The following is a 17,727-nucleotide window of genomic DNA, read 5'->3' as shown; positions in this document are numbered from 1 at the left end:
CTTAATCTTTATTTTGTAGTTCAAAATAGTAAAATAATGGTGCGGTGCTGTCTGTGACATCCAAAATATATAGAGAAATGTGATAACTGTAAGCAAATAAGTAAAATGCGGAAAATCATACACTGATATACGTATAGAAAAGTTGATATGTGAAAAGTCATACACAGTGAAGCAAATAATAAGTGAAACAACATAATAGAGAAAACAGATTGAAATAATCTCTGGTGATAAAACCTAGCGAACCACAACTCTTATTGCCGATCTAACTTTGTGACAAACATACATATACTATAAAATCAATGTAAGTGTCCACAGTGCAAAAAAAATTCTGATTATTCCAGCCGTGTATCTCCCAATACCATATAAAAATAATAGTGGCTGGTGTCTCAGTAATCCTATTGGGTGACACCTCTGTGCGTGCTATCAGATATTTTCAGCATTTACTTATTTGCTTACACTTATATTTATAATATAAAATTATCACATTTCTCTATATCGGGGATCCTCAAACTACAGCCCTCTAGCTCTTGCGGAACTACACATCCAGTGAGGCTGTTGTAAAACTCTGACATTCACAGACATGACTGTATATTTTGGATGTCACAGACAGCACAGCACCATTATTTTACTATTTTGATCTTTTTGGCCTCGGATTTGCTGACCAGTGCATGCGGCAGTTGCTCTCACTGACTATCCCAGAAGTGATGGGGGTACTTTTTTATACCATACTTTTTTTGTAGTTGCCTCTGTATCAGCTGCTATTCGGACTAGATAATGTTGAATCTGCCACTTCCTTAAACACTAGAGACATCCATTGGTTAAATAATTCACATCAAGTACACATATCTGATATAATCATGCTCTAACAAATTAGGTTAACAGCTTTCAAGCTGTATTTATTGGGTTAGAAAGCTTTGGAACAAATTGTTGCAAAACATTTTTTTCATTTCATTATATATGTAAAAAAAACGAAGATGACATTCTACACGCAGACAGCCATCCTGAAACATATATAATAATTTTGATAGAGGACACTAAACCGAGGGACTGCAGGTCTTCTTTTCCTGTACATTCTGGGAAATGTAGAATTGAGGTGCTACCTGCAGTGCTGTTAGTAGCGTTTTATTTAATAGGGCTATATTCACACAGAGCATTGGGGGCATACAGCAGATTCCTGCAGCAAGAATTGGCGGATTCTTGCAACTTGGATCACAGAGGTATGTGAGCAGCTGCAACTGGGAAGCCTGAACAAAGCAATGACAGGCTTACAGGAGCCGTGGCTGTTTGCATGTATGCACACATGCAGCTGTTACTTGCAGCTAGGGTGATATGTCCATTGATTGTTTCCACAGGAATCTGCTGTATGCACCTAATCTCCCGTGTGAATGTAGCCTTAATGTGTGCCGTGAGCAGGATATTCTCATCAGGCAATGACAGGTCACTAAGCAGGTTTCAAAATATTAGGGTAAAACACTCAGAAAGCAGAATAACTCTGAACATTCGACTCGTTACTACTGAAACAAAGTGTTTACTTTTAGATTTAATCTCGGCAGCTATTAGTTTAATTGACTGTCTTTGCCAGAGTACTTATAAAAGCAATGTGACTTTGCCAGCTTGCAGAGAGCTAGGTATTATTTCACTGGGATAATAAGATTAAATGGCTCACAATGTACATTTTAGCTGCAGTATAAGGCCAATCAATAGCGTGGTTGGGTGCAATTATACTGGGCGTGAGGAATTATTCCTTATAGCACCATTCACAGTCTAGATTTTGTGTATCTGTAAAATATTAATCAGATCTTTAACCCTATGATGCCTTGTTAATGTGCAATCTTTTTGCATGTATAGTTCAGAATAACACTGTGTTCTATAGTAAACTTGAAGTATTTGAATGGTTCTATATAGCCCCTGTCAAGTATATTAGGAGAGCCTCAGCTTCATTGAATAAGCATTTGAAGGGTCCCAAAATGGATCACAGGACTCTAGTGAAAAAAGTATTGCCTGCTGTTTCTTCATAATGCTGCACTGGTCTACTTCCGTCCCTCCCCTGAGAAGGTCTTTGCTTTAAGAGTATTGAAGAAGAAGCTAGCACGGAACTGTAAAACATAAGCATTGGGTAGACTGTGCTAAACATGTCATAGATTGGAATGTTATGATCTGCTGATGTTCTCCACATCGCTAGTGGTGATTGTAAAAATGGATTTTACTGAAGAGAGTACCAGAGTCTTAGAAGCATCAGTGTGAAGAGGGTCCAAATGCCCAAACACGCAGAGTCCAATTTTGTGACTAATGCACATCAAACTATTGCTGAACTCAAGTTATATAGCATTATATTCCAAAACTGAACATCCACATGATCATACATTGTAAGAAAGAAAAAAATGAAAGGCTATGGTAACATCCTTGCTATATTGGAGTCACGTTCACTCTAGTTTCTTACTGAATTAACGCCATTGCCATCAAAATACATTCTTGGTGCATAAAAAGCATGTCCAAAGTCTTACTATTATTTTTCTTTAGAAAGCAGTCACAACATAAGTAGAAAAGCCTGTCCTGTGCCAGTATGTTGCAGAGAAGGACTCTTGTTCTCTGCGTGGAAGCAGTGATTTAACCTGCCCTCTGCCGATTTAGCAGAAGGTGTGTCAAACCTCTGCAAAGAAACCACTGCTTCCACACCAAGAGATCAAGGGCCCTTCTCTGCAGTCTAATGGTAGGGGGGCATACCCTTTTACTCAGGCAGGGAATATGTTCTGAACAAAAAAATATTGCAATACTTAAGGGCAAATGTCGATGGATTTCTTTTCAAATGCTGCATCTGTTGTTTAGAAATGAAACGTGACTTCTGACAAGAAAAGGCTGCATTTGACCTGCTTTGCCTGCAGTACACATTTTACTATTGTTGTGTCTAAGAAAATGTAGCCAAACGCAGTCTCTGAACTGCCATATGTACTGCTCAGTTGAAGTCAGTGAGTTTTTGTTGTACTGGGTTTGTTTGCATTTCATATGCACGTCAAATGCAGGAAAACCGTTCTTGTTGACATAAGCCAATTAGTTGGGCTAAATTTTGACATTAAAATCTCTGCCTCTTGTACAGTGATTTTTCTGATTACCTCCACAAACCTTTCACAGCTGATTTGCACTGACCATTGATTTGTCCATATACAAGTTTTGAAATCCGTCAGGTGATTTGCCATTAACAAAGATAAGGCAGCCAATTTTTATCCCTCTATGGAAGTTTTGCTTGTATTCACTTACCAGTGGCTAGGCTTGTCATATGACAAACCGTTCCCTTTAAATGTGTCTCATCATTCCTAAGGGGAAACCCTTGGGTATGAGTGTTCATATTGCTGGCCACAGTATGAGATAAAGTGGAACTAAACCTTCCTATCCTTTTCAGCCAAGGAAGCTGCCATCTTAGCTTCTATTTGATCTGCAGCTGCCATGGTGCTGCACATTTGATCATTTATGACACCGAGCATTTGATGGTTTGACAGTTTGGTTGAGAGCACAAGAAATATGTGATGGGTAGCATTCCCGGCATGCTAAGAATGTAACTTTTTTTTTTTAACTGGTAAATCGATGGGTTTAGTTCTGCTTTAAATCACGTCCACTTTTTCAATTTCAACTTCCAGTTTGAATACATATCTGCATATACATAGGTAATATTTCCCCAAATGTAATGCAGTGCTTCAGCATGAGGTGCATATTGAACTTAACCATGTTTGTCAGCTTTGTGTATTACTATAACCCCTGAGATTGTTTTCTAATACAATTATTAATACAACCCCAATTAATCGCAAAGTCTGGGTAAAGCGATGTGTCACCAGCAGAAAGCAATCATTACAATAATTACTATTCTGTTTTGTCTGCCTTTGAAATGATCTGCTTTTTTGGCATGAGCAAATGATGAAAATAATTAACAGTTTTAATTCTGTTTAAGTGGGTGATGCTAACATGTAATAACATAAGTGCCTGCGGTTTGTAGGCAGCAAACTCTGCATGGAGTGTTTTAATTTCCCAATATTGCATTAAGACTCTCGGGGGGGATAAAGAGCGTGCATGGACTGAGACATTTCATCTTAATGTTCCTTTTTTTTTTTTAATGCATTGCATTGCATGTGGAATGTGGGCACTAACTGGGCTAACCTTCTTACATTTACCTTTTTAACAGTAGCTGACGAGGCTAGGATCAGTGCAATGGCTGACCACAGTGCAGGTAAGAGACAATGCTGTTGCTATGGAAACCAGGGTCAAAGCAGATTAAGAGAGAAGTACCATTCTGATTGCATGTCAGCATGACCTTTGAAGGGCTAGCATGGCTCTCCTCTAACTGTAAAGTGTGCTCATTACTGAACTGACGTGAAAAAAGAAGGAACTGACCAGTTATTACTGTGACTCAATCAATCCGCTTTAGAAACACATACATGGATGCTTGTGTTTTTTTTTTTTTTTTTTTCTTTTATATTATCGGTTAGTGTGCCAATATAGGTTTATAGTGTAGCCAAGTGAAATCTAATGGCATTTCATCTTTGTATTGCTGTCATAGCCTGTGTATCATGATACAGCTCAGCACAAACAGGAATGTGTATGTAGAGATGTTACAAAACCATCTTCAGCACACCTAAGACCATAACAACCGACCTTGTAGACCAAAAATATTTTGTAACCTTTTAAATAGATTTATTTTAATAGTGGTAATACAAAGCACAACTCCCCACCCCGATTTTGATACAGTTGTGTTATTTGGGTCCCCCCAGTTCCCCGTAGGGTTTACAGTAGTGATCGTCCGACATTGTTTTTTTTTTACCGCCGATACCGATATTTTGGTCATCGGGTGATGACATCACTGTGATACATGAGGGCAAATGTTGATGGGTTTTCTTTTCAAATGCTGCATTTGTTGTTTAGAAATGAAACGTGGCTTCTGACAAGAAAAGGCTGCATTTGACCTGCTTTGCCTGCAGTAACTCCCTACCGCCGATACCGATATTTTGGTTATCGGTATCGGCCGATATCTGCCAATATTTTCGGACGTAAAAAAAAAAATATATTTTTTTTTATGTCTACAGGTACTGCGGTGGAGGGATCCAGGGGTCTAAAAGACCCCAAACCCCTCCTCTGCACTTAAGCATTCAAAACGCCAAGTTTGGTTGTTTTGAATGCTGTAAGTTTTTTTAATTCGACGCCGCCAGTACCCGGAAGTGATGTCCTGTCTTGACATCACTTCCGGGTACGCGGCGGGGTCGAATTCAAATAAATGGAGACCCAGGTCAGACGGCGGCGGTGAAGGTAGGATTCCCGGGTCTCCCGGTGGGATGGGAGACTAGGGCGAGCCGCGGAAGGCGGCGGCGGGGGGGGGGGGCGTCCCCTCCCACTCCTTGGAATGACAGCCGAGCGGCTTCTCAGGCGCATCGGTTGCCATTACAAGACAGCCGACCGACGGCTATGGACACCGGTACCGGGGTGATGCCTCTAGCTGCAGGCATCACCCCAGTACAGGCACTTTCCCTGAAATATGGGCAATATCGGTAAATAAAAAGCAGATTCCGAGATATCGGGGAAAATCCATATTGGCCCTGCCGATAATCGGTCGATCTCTAGTTTACAGTGTTCTTCTGAGTGTGATACTGAATGTAAAAACATAGAATTAAGAGACATATTTTTAAAGCAGTGAATGTGACATTCACCAAACAATCACTGCTGGTGAATATTCCCGATCAATGTGTTTATATTGAAGTAATTGATTCATTTGCAGTGAATGTTACTGCTTTGTAACTGTGCCCCTTAGCGATGAGATTACCCCCCTACATCTTCCTGGCAATTAGCAAGTTTCTGGTACCAAACATGTTATAACAGTGCAGAAGTACTGGTCTGTTGTGGTTCCTGCAAGTCTCAAAATAAGTCCTAGGGGAGCGCTGCTGGACATGAGTCTTCATATTTGGTTTATGAGGAAATATGTGAAAAAAATAGTTTTCCCCTTTAAATGCTAAATTTAATATAAGGATGTATTCTTCCCAGTGATGTCTTTCTTCTGACTTTGTACCTTAAGCAAAAATTTAATTCAGCGCTTTATGATCCACGTTTTCTTTATTGTACCATCTGCTTTTTTATATGAAAATATTTTTTAAGAGGCTTGTTTTGTGCTATGAAAAAGATGTCCTTTTATAACATCTGCTATGATTCTCGTATTTTAGGCAGCAAGAAAGCTTGTACATTTTGGATGTGTGATTTTCGTGGATGTAGTTTAGACTTTTTGTATTTGTTTTATGACTTCCTAGCTGTCTGGTAGCTGCAGTTTATTCACAATCTGATATTAAAGGTCGTTATGTACTCTAATTGACAGGTTAATTTAAGGTATATCTTCAGCAATATTGCCACCCCCTAGAGACCCCCCCCCCACCAACATTTTTTGTTAAATTTGTGAAACAAATTTCCTACCACCTTTTATGGGAGGGATCGAAAACTAAAACAAAAAATTGTAGTTTCTGCTTTAAAAGGAAATAAAAAAAATCTGCTTTTATAGTTAAAGTATAACTAAAGACAAAACAAGTTTTTTTTTTTTTTTCTTTCATTTAGATAGCATATTTGGGGTTATAACCCCTTTCAAGTTTTATTTTTGCCATCTGTGTCCAATTGAGGAGATTTACCTTTACTTTCTGTCCAATAGCCAAAACAAAAAGTGAGACGGAATCCCATTGTTGTCACCAGTAAATAAGAAAGTGTCCGCATTGGAAGATTTCCTCTCTTAAGGGTTGGGGAGAACCCAAAATTCAGGCTTTTCATTTACTTCCAATAATAGTGGTAATCATCACAAAAAAGGAAGTTATAAACACCGGGCAGGTGTTCTTATCCCTATCTACTCTATCCAAAATTAAAAAACAGTTTTGCCTTTACACTTAAAACAAAACTTTAAAATTTCCTGTTGTAAATGCAAGTTGCCTGCCAGTAATGTTGAGCCACTGACATTACTTGAAAAACAGACCCCAGAATAAGTAAACTCTTGCTTCATAAGCTGTGTGATTGCTACTGATCATAAAAACACAACATTTTTGGTCCAGGACGGCTATCATTTTCAGATGAATGTCCACAATGGCAGCATAAATATTTCCACTTTAGCATAGGTTTCCTTGAAAGGAACAATACAATAGTTTAGAATATATTTTCTTTATTAAATATGGTCAAGAGCAAAAAAAAATAAAATAAATATTTTTGTCAGGTAAATATGAAATATTGCAAATGTATATTTTGAATTTACAGTTTCAGCCAGCAGGTGGAGCTCTGGGCCCTTTATCATATGTTTGTTTCTTTACTACATGTATATGTATAGGGTTTGTAAAAAAAACAAACATACTCACCTCTATGCTGTAACATCAATGTGATGCTCTTGCTGTCCCACGTAGACTCTAAGCCCAAAACCTTAAAGCTGAGTTCCACCCAAAAGTGGAACTTCTGCTCATTTGCTAACTCCCCCTTCTGATGCCACAATTGCCACCTTTCAGGGGGGAGCGGGTACCTGTACATGAGTGGCGCCGTTCCTCTGAAGTTTAGTCCCCCCGTCTCCTTCCCCCGCCGCGGAGCCAGTTAGAATGCGCAGCGTGAAGTAGGGAACCGGCTGTGAAGCCGAAAGGCTTCATTGCCGGTTTCCCTTAGAATGAATGGCAGCGGCAGCACCCGGCAGCCGATCAGCAGCGGCAGCACCCGTCAGCGGTGCTGACATTGCGGGCTCCCTGGACAGGTAAGTGTCTATATATCAAAATTCAGCAGCTACGGTATTTGTCATTTTTTTTTTTTCTCCAGCTGGAACACCTTTTTACCGATAACATAACTACTGATCACTCAGTTCTTTGCCTGCTCAGAGTGGACACCAGTCCGTCACTGCTCTCCACTCTCCGAATCGGACTCTGTCAGAATACACTGATCAGCCCTGCATGTGCTGATCGAACATTTTCGAACAGTCCAGTTCAAGGGAAGCTCATAATTAGATTGACTTTTTGACGAGTGGGAATGGCCATAGATGGATCTATATTTGTCCGGTGCTTGCAGATTTTCGATCCATCTATGGCCAGCTTAGGTTTTAATCAGAAGCACACTGAGTGAAAGCTACTGATGTGCTATCTGTTTAAAAAGCTCATAACCCTCTGGGAATCCTTTATCATACCAATATTAAATGTTTGTTGCTTTTTTATTACTAGTTTATTATCATAATTTAAATTTCTGTTATATTGTTTTTTATTAAAAACAAAAATGGTTGTATTGATTCCTTCTGTTTGACATCATACTTGGTAAAGCGAGAAGGAGATATTTCAGTGGAAAAGGTTCTGTCTTTGGAGAGCTAGGAACTATTCTTATGTCCTGTTCCAACAATGTTTTGGTTTGGTCTGCAGTCTTAATGTATTACTGCTCTACTGAATGTAGCTAATAAAAAAATATAACCTGCAATCCAGATCGCTTTGAATACTAGAAGACATTTTTGTAACGTTTATCTATTATATCTCCACATCTCTTCATATCTAAACTCCCTTGGCCCTGAACTTGCACCTTAACTTTTCCGTATGAGAAAGAATTATGTGACAGCCTTTAGTCAATAAATTATGTATTTAAGCAGCTTTCGTTCATTTTTTTTTTCCTGATGATCGGCTTATGAAAAATGACTTCTGAGTAATCGTGTTTTTTGTTCCCCTCAGCAATTAAAATAATGTGCTGTCTGCAATTATGAGTTTCTGTGATTTATTAATCCAAGTTAGCTTTTGACCTTTGGAATGCTATTTTAATTAGGCCGAAATCATTCTTATGTGGGAGCATTGAGCTTTTTATTGGATACATTCCGTTTCCACTTGCTTCTCTGTTGGCATTTTATGTCCTCAAACACTGAATTTTTTAATCTGTTTTTTTCACTTTTTTCCTGGAATTTGATATACTTTTTTTATCCAAGTGCACTTGCTTACATGCTGCAGATTTTTTGCTTATTCCCTTTATTTAGCCATAAGCCTTTTGCATTGGGTTTATATACATAATTCTAGACATGTGTTACCCAAGATTATGTGGAGAATAATGATTGCATGCGCAAGCACAGTAGTGGATGTATGTTCTATTTTGTATAGCCAGAAAGAACAGCCAAAACTGGGTACAAGCGCCCGGCACTGCATTGTGGGCCAGGAAAGAGCCAGGGAGCATGTTGGGAGATCTTGCCAGTGCAATTCCAAAGAGATGTCCAAAGCTATGTGGTGATGCATTTAACCAGGAGCTACCTATAACTGAAACATTACTTTTTGGGCCCTACCCCTTAGTTTATTTAACTTTGGGAGGCTGCGGAGCTCTCAGGGGGTGGGAACCTTTGTCGGGGATGGACTGTAAACAGAGTCGGTTATCGGTAAAAAGGTGTTACTAGATGCATCCTGGAAGGGCTGCCTTAACCAGTGCTTTCCTGGCAAATTTTGTGTATGCCCTGCAAGCTCTTACCAGATTTCTGGCAAAGACCTTTTTTTTGTTTGATGATAAGCGTCTTTGAGTTAGAACTCCTCTGCTGTTTCTAAAAATGGCCACCAAGAGAACATTTTAGGAAAGAAAAGGAAGACTATGTATTTTTTGGTATGTCTTTTTCCAAATGTTGGCATTGTGGCTTTATTTTCTTTAGGGCAGCCTGTGAAAAGGTCCACTTTGAAAACACCCTCAAGTGTCTTAAAGGAGCAGTGTCACCAGGCAATTCATTTCAGCAACCTGCATTTAACATATAGTATGTAAGTTATTCCTTGTGCAGACCTCCAAAAACCTTGACACTTCTGCTGGGTGCCCCCATCTTGGATGCGTTTTCAGCAGGGCCAGCCGATATTCAAGTGACGCTCCTTGGTATTCCCCCTTGCTTTTCCCTGGAAGCTACATAAAATGTAGGGAGGGGTGGTGGAGCTTAGATACTCTCAGACGAGAAGGGAGAAAGCAGGGAAAGGGCTGTGCTGTGGATTTGACTCTCCTGAAGTAGCCCTAGGTAGTCAAATTTTCAAGTTCTAAGGTGCATTAGGGGAAATTAATAAAAAAAAAATATTTATGGAAAGGAAAAACACTGCAAGTAAGCAACTTTTTTTCTATGCTTTAACCTGCAATTTCTTAAAGTTGGTGACAAGGTCTCTTTGCAAGTCTAAAAACCCCCTGTATATAAGGGAAGTAGTGCCAAAAGACAGGGGGTTAAAGTCCGCTGTCTGCTGCCATCATTCAGCTGGTCCAGACTCTGAAGAGATCCCAACTTTAATGTTGGGATCCACCCATTGCCTGATGGGCAGCTTGGCCAGCTTCTCAGCACCCCGCCTGAGCCAGCCACTCCTGCCCCCTCCACAGTTCGGCACTCTAGTGAGTGCTGGAGGGGCAGAGCAGAGAGCCAGTGACTGGCTGCTCACTGAAGACCAAGGACCAGGATCAGGGGGTCTTTGATCTTGGACTTAGACGCTGTTGGGGACAGATGCAGCATCAGATTGATGCTGCATTTACCTAGATTTGTGTGTTTTTTTTTTTTTTATATAAACCTAATGCTTTTCTTTTAAGTGTCTACATATACGTTTAATACTTCTTTCACACGGTCTGCCTCCGTAGGTGGATCCGTGCTGCTCAGCGGGGATCGATACACAGATCCCCGCTGAGCAGGCAGGTGACAAATCCCTCTCTGCTCTGTGTGCAGAGAGGGAGGTATCAGAGCCCCATGCATCTCTATGGGGGAATCGGATGAGAGCGGACTGCCTGTCCGCTCTCATCCGATCCCGTCCGATCCCCAGGACGGATGGAAAATAGGGTTTCCATCCGTCCGGATTTCACAGACCGGATCGGATGCGGATGGCAGCGGGTGTCAGCGGATGTCAGCAGACATGTCTCCGCTGACATCCGCTGTCCCTTAGGGATGCATGGAGGATCCGATCAGATCCGCCTAAAAAACTGACAGGCGGATCTGATCTGATCGCTCGTGTGAAAGGACCCTAAGGTTGTCCTGTAAAATAAACATATAGAAGAATGTGTCTCTTTATGGATACAGAGGTTTGGTTAATATATATACATTTTTATTCATTCACAAAGATATCAGTGTTTTATATGTCTAATGATTTTGCAACAAAATGATTGAATATTTTAAAAGCAAGGATTGTGTCAACAATAGTTGTTCCTAAAAGTCCCGTTTGGTTTTGTTGGTGGTATTTATGAATCTATAGAAGAGTCTCTGGTGGCTGTTTTGTCAGCCTAATGGCACAGAATGAATGGTTTTGTATTTATAAATGTAAATCTGTTTTGGCTTGTGAACTCTGTGCTGTCCAGCAGCTGGATAAAAGCATCCTTTGCCCAGAACAACATTAGAGTTATAGAGCTTAGGGTGAACGGTCACGTCTTTAACCACCAAGCTGCATCTTTTGGAAAAGATAAATATTTTAATAAATGGTTGGAGTAAAAGCAAAGGGTGATGGGATTCTGCCTCAGTGTGATGGAATTATCTGTAACAGAGTTATAAAATAATTGTATTTCTTTCGATGACTTGAAAGGGTGAAAGGTTAATACATTCCACATAAAGAGATTGAGCACAAGTAGGAAGGAAGAAGTAAGAGTTGTCACTTTTTATGCTAATAAATTCCTTTTTTTTTTTTTTTTTCATTCTTCAAGTTTACTATGCGAGATTGAAGCCAGTTGTAAAAACCTTGTTTGGAGCCTGAAGTTGAAAGCAATTAGATTGATAAGAAGTGTAAAGTAAACATCACTTCAGGCAGACAACATAATAGACCTTTAATTATTTTTCTCTGCAATTTATTTGGGCTGTGTGATCTTTCTGAATGTTTGGAGTTCAGTGCAAAGGTTAGGCAGACTAGGAGTGATGGTCAGGGGTAAGGAACTGCTCATTTATCCAGCTGAAAGCTGAAGAACCATTAGTGCAGCCAAGAAAGTCTAGGCTGTCATTAACACTTTCTGTCCAACACTAATGCTTGGCCATACACTAGCCAAAAAATCATTCAAAAATCTTTCATTTGGTCCGTTCATTCGTTTTTCGTCCAGTTAATGGGCACAAATAGAAAATCGTTTTTTAGGTTTTTAGAGCTGAACAATCGAAGGAACAGTTTGGAAAATTCTGCCGAACGAATGGTAAATTGAAAGGTTAATGTGTTTCTCGCCCGAACTGTTTGCAGTAGGCATATATGACAAAATGAATGAAATAAGGGATTCATTTATGTCCATTGAATGATTAATCAATCAAAATTCGATCATCACATGATGGCATGATCGTCTGCTCTCACGGCCGAGTGTTCATTTTTGGAAAATTAGTTTAAACGATTTTTTGTATAGTGTATGGCCAGCATAAAGCTGGCCATAGATGGATAGAATTTCAAATGAAAATGGAAGTAAACTCCCCCCCCCCCAAAAATCGAAAAAAAAAACCCCTGAAAAACAAAGGCATAATGAGCTAGTATGCATCGCATACTAGCTCATTATGAAATACTTACCTTAGAACGAAGCCCCCACAGTGCCGACCGCTCAGCGACAGGGCGGCCGACATGTTCAGCCGTCCTGCTTCCTTGTTCGCGTCCTCCGGCCATCTGATTGGCCGGAGGCGCGAATACGTCAATCCTGCGCATGCGCGCGGGAGCCGTTGTTCACGGCACAGGGCTCTGAAGAAACGGCACGGGCAGCCGTTACCTTAGAGCGCATGCGCCTATGACGTCATCTGCTGCATTAAAAGTAAATATCTCCTAAACCTTGCAAGTTTAGGAGATATTTACAGTACCTATAAGTAAGCCTTATCAAAGGCTTACCTATAGGTACAAGTTCTAAAAGAGAGGGTTTACAACCTCTTTAACCTGGCCATACATGAATCGAAATTCTGCCAGTTCAGCAGGAACCAGCCAAATACAACTACCCTGTCTGATTTTCCCCATTAAATTCATGCTGTAGGCTTAAAGCCTGCAATGCTGGTCTGTGTATTCTGACAACAGAGAAGTCTCCCCGCTGTCAGTTTACAATAGCTCTGCATGGGGAATTCTCCCAGTCACCTTGAGTGTGTGGGTGGGGTAATCGATTTGTTTTTTGTTTTTTATTTTTTTTTGTTTTAAAATAACAAACTTATCTATGGGCTATGTTAGGAAAAGTCTTAGGCTCCGTTCATATGTAGGCGTTTTGGGGCGTTTTTGGGGAGTTTTTCTGCTCTAGGATCAGCTCTCAAAACGCCCAACAAGACAAATCCTATTCATTTCAATGGCCCCTGTTCACATCTGAGCGTTTTGACGCTGTAAGCAAAACACCCAACGCTCAAAAAAGTACATGAGCTTCTTTTTGGGCAGATTACAGGTGTTTTCCATTGGTTTCTATTCAATCTAACAACGCCTGCACAAAAAACGCTTGTAAAATCGCGGTAAAAAACGCGCGAAAACGCTACGCTCAGGTGTGAATGTAGCCTTAGGGAAATTCAAACAATTTTTTTTAGAACATTCAAATGTTGCTTGAAAGATTTTTTTTTTTGCTTTTAACATTAGATTTTTTGGAATTAATGAACTTCCGCAGGGTTCACACTAATGCGATCTCAAGACATTGCATGTGATTTGCACTGCATTACTGTGCAGATCACATGCGATGTCTGTGTGATGCAAATTCAGCCATACATACTGTATGGCTGAAATCACATTGCATTCGCACCAGAAAGATGCAGGACCCTTTTTCTGGTCTGCACTGGAATCGGATTGCATGGGTCTTCACACCTATGCGATCTGATTTCTGCACCATTTCACAGTTCACACTGCGAACTGATCTGGGGGTGTCATTAACTTTACATTGACACCCACAGCTGTTCCCAGATGTCAGAGTGAACCGCCGGTGATTTAGTTGCGATGCGGGAACATCACAGGAATCGCGCTGGTTCCCACATCACACAAGTGTGAACCTAGCCTTGAAGAATATACTGTTAGAAATTAATCGACTGAATGAATACACTGAAACAATTTTCTCGCCAAATTTCTTTTTGCTCCTTCAATTTTCCTTGTTACTGTATTTGAAAATAAATGTCAATTTGACCCCACTAATGATTAAACAAATGAACAAACTTTCTGTTCCGTTTGAAACCCATTTATAGCAAGCTTACCCCCCTTGCCGACTGCCTCATGTAGGTGTACAGCGGCAGAGCAGCTCTTCGTGTCTAGTACGTGATTCAGCACTTCTGGGTAGGGGTCACGCGTGTTGGCTGTGCTGTGATTAGTCACAGCACAAGCCAATCAGCAGGTACCAGCGGGCAATCATTGGTGAGGAGGAAGACTGGAAAGAGCTCTGTCAACATAAACAATATAGAACTCTGTCCTTTCAGCATGGATGTGTTGGTTTTTGTTGACCTGCAAAGCAGGAATCAAAATTGGCATATTCCTTAGTAAAAGCACCTCCCTGTACACACAAACACTGGTTAGGCACACATTTAACACTTTGATTGCATTCCCATTTGATGAGTCGCTAATCGCTGCCATTACTAGTATAAAAAATAAAAATTCCACTATATATACCATAGTTTGTAGATGCTTTAACTTTCATGCAAACCAAGATACGCTCATTGGGATTTTTTCAACAAAAATATGTAGCAGAATACATATTGTCCTAAATTTATGAAGAAATTAGATTTTTTTTAAAAAAACATTTTATTTCCTTCTCCGCTCAGTAGGGTAAATCCCGAGTGGATGTGGCGTGTGGGAAGAAGCGTTTTCCGCATTTCCCTGCTCAGTATGTCTCATCTGATTCTGAGCCTGATGCTGCCGTGGACGCGGCCTGTCCAGGGGGACTTAAAGTGGAGTTTCACCCATTTTAACAAGTTGAGATGTATGGAATTCCCTTTAAATATGCTTTTACCAATGCAAACAATTTATTTTTTTTTGTAAGGAAATACAGTTTTTCTTCTTTATTTATCTTCACTTCCGGGTCCTGCTGCCTATAGGTAATTCGCAAGGGCTCCTGGGATATCGGCGTAGTGTATCCCAGCAGCCCTTGCGAATCACCTAATGACAAAATCTCGTGTTATTTCCAGTTCTCAGGGATGTATTGCATTCAGTCCGAGCTCCGCCCCACCTCCTCTCAGTGACAGAAAGCATTATATCCCGTAGAGCTCATTGAGAGGAGGCGGGGCAGAGCGCGGACAGAATGCAATACATCCCTGAGAACTGGAAATAACACAAGATTTCGTCATTAGGCGATTCGCAAGGGCTGCTGGGCTACACTACGCCGATATCCCAGGAGCCCTTGCAAATCGCCGAGTGATGTAATCGCCGAAAGGCAGCAGGACCCGGAAGTGCGTGCAGGTGAAGAAAGAAGAAAAACGGCATTTCCTTACAAAAAAATAAATAAATTGTTTGCATTGGTAAAAGCATATTTAGAGGGCATTACATACATCTCCACTTGTTAAAATGGGTAGAACTCCACTTTAATATCACACCCCCAGATCAATCCGATAGTGAGGATGATTTCTCTATGGTCGCAGCAGCGAAGGAAAAAGCGCTGGTAGACACACTTATCACTGCAGTGCTGAGACTTTAAAAATGGAGGATGCAGCTGATGTAGCCACAGGCATGGCTGTGTCGTTTGGTACACATAGTCACCTCGCACTCCGAAGGTGTTTCCTTATGTGCCCTTTTTTGACAGGTTTTCCTGTAAGGAATGGGAACAATCAAAATGACCGTTTCTGGTCTCCAAACATTTTGCTGCACGTTACCGTTTGAGGAGTCACTTTTAAAAAAAGTAGACTAGTCCACCAGTGGTGGACCCTCCTATTTCCAGGTTGAACAAAGCAGCCATGATCCCAGTAGAGGAATCCCCGTCCTTTAAGGACCCGGCTGACAGGAAAGCGGAGGCTGGGGCATGCAGCATGTTTACTATGGCTGGTTCAGCATTGCGGACAGTCTTTGCCTCAGCTCTGGTGTCTCAGACCATAACTGAATGGGCCAGGCTTTTGCACCAGGGCCTGGGAGGTGAGCAGGTACCCTCTGCTTATGTTGATTTAGCAGGCCAGTTGGTTCATGAGCTGCAGTTTATTTGTGATGCAACATTTAATACAGACCCTGCGCTGTCCAAACTTTGTTTCAGTGGGGGAGATTGGGCCCGTGCTGTGGCTTAAGAATTGGTCCACAGACCAAGCCTCCAAGAAAGCTCTCATTGATCCGCCCTTTTAAGGCAATTGCCTGTTTGGGGCTACCCTGGATGACAACGTTAAGCGCCTCACGTTGGGGGGGGGGGGGGGGGGAGAGCACCTTACTGCCACAGTCAAGGAAATGGAACCCCAGGTACCCCTCTTAGAGAATTAGAGAATATGAAGCATCATACATCGGCAAAGCCTTATTACCTTGATTTTTTTTTTTAAATGGCCTTTGTTTGGAGTATCTTTCTCGTTTTTCCTCTTTCATTCTATTCTGGACTGATGTAAAAAAAAAAAAACTAAATATTTCACATCCAAAAGTATTATTCTATCCTAATCATTTAAAGCAGTTGTATTTTTTTTTTCCCTATGGTGGCATACGTGTGGGCTCGCTCCCAAGCCGGGCTGTGTGCATCCACAGATAAACACAGTGTGGCTCAACCCTGCTCTCACAGGATTTGACTGACAGAAGCAGGAGCCAATGGCGCCAGCTGCTCTCAAGATTGTGAAAGCGAGGAGAACTTCCTGGGAGATTTTAGAACTTTCTTGGTCTTCTGCAATGTCTCCTGCCATTCATGGTTCTGCTACCAGAAAACATTTGTATTAGATGTGCTTTAATTAACTAAAAAAATCTGCTGTCTTTTTAAGCTTTTGGTGGAAGAGAAAGTAGTTTTACTGCATCAGACATTTAGTTATTTCAGTCTGTAGCAGAGGTTCAGAGGACAATAAATCAAAGCTGCTCAAACTGACCATAGACTAGTAGAATTTTGTTTGAAAATTTACGTTTTTTTGGAACATTTTTTAGTGGAGTCAAAATGACATCATTTTTGAGTATAGTGGAAAGAAAATTTGAAGGAACAGGATAGATGGTTTTCATTTGGGAAATTCCATTCATATCAAAAGCAAATAAGAGTTTGAAGTACATCCAAACAACATTCATCAAGTCTCTGTTGACATTTTTTGAATGTACTGATACATTTTTTTGTGAGCAAATGCTTCTTACTACAGACAACATTGTCAAGCCACATTCTAGAAGTCTGACTTCAGCACTCTATACTTTAAACTTCAGAAAGACTGAAGTCGGGCCTCACCCCTCTTATCCCAGGCCCCATAGCATTCTCTTGCACCACTGGCAAAGAGCAAGCCTAGGAATCATTTAGAAAATGTTTATTTCTAGCTTGTGCCTTCTGTCACTTAGCTATAGATTATGATCAGTTGTGACTGGTCCATAAGGGGCAGGGCCCCCCCCCCCCCCTAAGTCTTGACCAATATAAAAGCTATTAATAGAAGATTTTATTTTTAAATAGGATAACATCTTAAAGGTAAAAAATGTTAGTCATATGATTTATTTTAAAATAAGTTGTTCTGTGTGTGTGCAAGTGCACTGTGGGGCAGCGGACAAATAGAAGTCTTTTGGGTCTATCAATGTTAAACAAGCACGGGATTAGAGCCTGAGGCCCTAATTGGCTTGTTTAACATTGTTCGGGGTGCGCAGTGAACCCCTATCACTGCTTATGATCATAGGTGAGTATAGTGGCGTAGATCGATAGTTGTCTTGAGAACCTTATCTGAAACCTGCTTTGAGAGCCTTGCCCGAAAACCTTGCAGCTATT

At 40.8% G+C, this 17,727-nt stretch overlaps 1 protein-coding gene across 9 annotated transcripts in view; it reads left to right on the top strand.

Moving 5' to 3' along the window:
• Positions 1–17,727, top strand: part of PARD3 (par-3 family cell polarity regulator) — a 901,610-nt gene that overhangs the window by 556,136 nt on the left and 327,747 nt on the right. For 5 of the 9 annotated variants that reach the window (XM_082258262.1, XM_082258261.1, XM_082258257.1 and 2 more), the window contains one exon: positions 4,172–4,216. The exons of the other annotated variants lie outside the window; for them this stretch is intronic. In XM_082258262.1, the coding sequence (XP_082114388.1) occupies positions 4,172–4,216 (45 nt within the window). The remainder of the gene's footprint in view (positions 1–4,171; positions 4,217–17,727) is intronic. 9 annotated transcript variants of the gene reach the window in all.

The sequence above is a fragment of the Pelophylax lessonae genome, assembly GCF_965119305.1.
Source record: "Pelophylax lessonae genome assembly, chromosome: 5".
Classification (NCBI taxonomy): Eukaryota; Metazoa; Chordata; class Amphibia; order Anura; family Ranidae; genus Pelophylax; species Pelophylax lessonae.
Note: the sequence above shows the minus strand (reverse complement) of the source record. Positions and strands in the feature narration are given on the sequence as shown.